Source organism: Cystoisospora suis (genome assembly GCF_002600585.1).
Source record: "Cystoisospora suis strain Wien I chromosome Unknown contig_3442, whole genome shotgun sequence".
In the NCBI taxonomy this organism is placed as follows: Eukaryota; Apicomplexa; class Conoidasida; order Eucoccidiorida; family Sarcocystidae; genus Cystoisospora; species Cystoisospora suis.
In genome coordinates, this window is record NW_027156237.1 from 780 (window position 1) to 3,218 (window position 2,439).

At 38.4% G+C, this 2,439-nt stretch overlaps 1 protein-coding gene across 1 annotated transcript in view; it reads right to left on the reverse strand.

Annotated features, from left to right (window-relative positions):
* CSUI_006734 (activating signal cointegrator 1 complex subunit) overlaps nt 1-956 on the reverse strand; it is a gene marked incomplete at its 3' end in the record, with an annotated part of 1,190 nt that extends 234 nt beyond the window's left edge. Inside the window, exon 1 of the mRNA XM_068066887.1 lies at nt 753-956. Within this exon, the coding sequence (XP_067921137.1) occupies nt 753-860 (108 nt within the window). The remainder of the gene's footprint in view (nt 1-752) is intronic.
* Between the last annotated feature and the right edge of the window lie 1,483 nt (nt 957-2,439).

The following is a 2,439-nucleotide window of genomic DNA, read 5'->3' on the forward strand; positions in this document are numbered from 1 at the left end:
GAGGGAGGAGGAGAAGGAGGAGAAAGAAGAGAGAGAGAGAAATAATAAGATACAAAAAGAGTATGTAACGAAGAGAGACGAAGAGAAGCTTGCTCTTAGAAAGAGATGCGTAAAGATATATTCTTTCTCTTATCACGGGGAGAGTCGTTTCTTCGTGCATGCATACGTAATGCCATATCGATCACTCATACATGTCGAAGTGAATCGCATGTTTCATTTTACATGGGGAGAGCGTGTGTATATACAGACACATACACAGATATCTAAGTATACATGTTTCAATCGACGTCTGCAGACAGACAGAGGCTTCTCCTGCTAAAAATGAAGAAGAAGGAGGAGTTGAGATATCCAAGCCAGGCTCTCTATCGGCTCACATTCATATGATGCACGTACACAAGTGTATGTATATATATATATATTGTCATACGCATGCATAGGTATCCATATATAGATATATAGATAGATAGATCCAAGTATGGGAAATTCCTAGGAAGGCTTAGCAGAGCATGCTTGAAAAGAGATGAAGCAAAAGAGACACCCCATCACACATAAACAATTTGTACTACGGAGGGAGGGGTATCTCAATATACACCCCCGTTACGCTCCATACATCTCCACATATATATATATATATATATGTGGATAGAGAGAGAGATGCATATGTAGATATATATGCACGTAGAGAGAGAGATGTGTATGTATGTATGAATGTATGTATGTATATATGTATGTATGTTTGGTCGTGAGCTTACTTGAACGATGGCATCGATATGTAGATCAGGGACCATCCGAATAGCGAGATAAATATCTGCGCCATCTGCTTTACTATTGACAAGAGATGCTATCTCACTCGCCTGCATGTCTCTCAAACGACTTAAAGAAAACTTGGCTTGCTCTAATCTCTTCACAGCGCTCTCTCGCAACAGCAGACGGGTGTGGCGACTCCCGCCTCCTCCCTATGTACAGATCAAAAGAGACACAAAGAAAGAAAGAGATAAGAAAGAGATAAGAAAGAGATAAGAAAGAAGAAAGAGATAAGAAAGAAAGAAAGAGATAAGAGAGAAAGAGATAAGAAAGAAGAAAGAAAGGAAATGAATAAAGAAAGGGGATCGCGGCGAGGGAGGGGAAAAGATAGAGCCGAATCACCTCAGAACTTTCAGGAGTAGTGAGAGTATAGAAAAGAAGAAGGACACAAGTGTACATACACCTCAAGAATCTGGTTAAGGAAATCCGCCATAAGATGTGAGACTAGAGATTACGTCTTAACCTAGAATGAAAAAGAGAACACACGCTTCTTCTACTACTTGACTTCATGAAAAGAAAGAAAGTTACCTTCTTTAATCAAAGAGAGAATAGCAAGACAGAAAAGGCTTTCAGGAGACATTTATCTCTCTTCTACCAAAACTCTCTAGACCAAATCGCCCATTCAACTGAACGTCCCTCATCATCACAAATAGCCACCTGTACCAACGATATCTCTCTTTAACTCATCTATCTTTAATCTCTCTTTAATCTATCTATCTATCTTTAATCTATCTATCTATCTATCGCTTATCTATCATCTTTGGTCTGAGACTTTGTATTAAATCTTTCAGTCTGTCTCCTTCAGTCTCTAGAGACATTTCATCACGTGAAAGATAGCCCTCGTCCCAAGAGAAAGAAGAGTGCACAAAAGCATGCACATCTAGATAGATGTAGATATCAGAAACATGAGACATGCATGCATGCATGTCTCTTCTTGAGCAGTGTTCTGAAACACCCCAACGGAATCTTTACCTAGAAAGACCTCCATCTATTCAATCCACTTCTCCTATCCTACCACCTGAAAATGCATGCATCTACATACATATATAACCTCGATATGTCTATTCATCTATACATATACATATATATATATATATATAGACACGGACAGATAGAAACATGTATGTCTATGTGTGTATAAGATTCATTTGTGGTCTGATAGATAGGAGAGAAAAGGAAGGCTTCAGTCATAGTCGTAATACCCGGCAATGCGTGACACGTATGAGATCTGTATAGGGACAATAGAGAGATCAAGATCTAGTAAGAAAAGTAGAGAGAAGAAGAAGAAGCAACTTCCATCGGAGTAGAGCCAAACACAGAGAGAAAACTCGAAGCATCAACACCTAGAGAGATCATGAAGATAGATGGAAAAATCTTCATGGACTGAATGAGTCAAAGCAGGTGTGTAGATACACCAGAAACAGAGAGCTTGATAGGCTTAGTATAGATAGATAGATAAATACAGAGACATATAAACAGATTGAAGATATAGCTGCATGGGTAGATAGATAGACTACAGATGGATGAATAGAGTGAAGAAAGACAGAGCCTAGATAGATAGATAGATAGGTAGATTAAAGATAGATAGGTAGATTAAAGATAGATAGGTAGATTAAAGATAGATAGATAGATAGA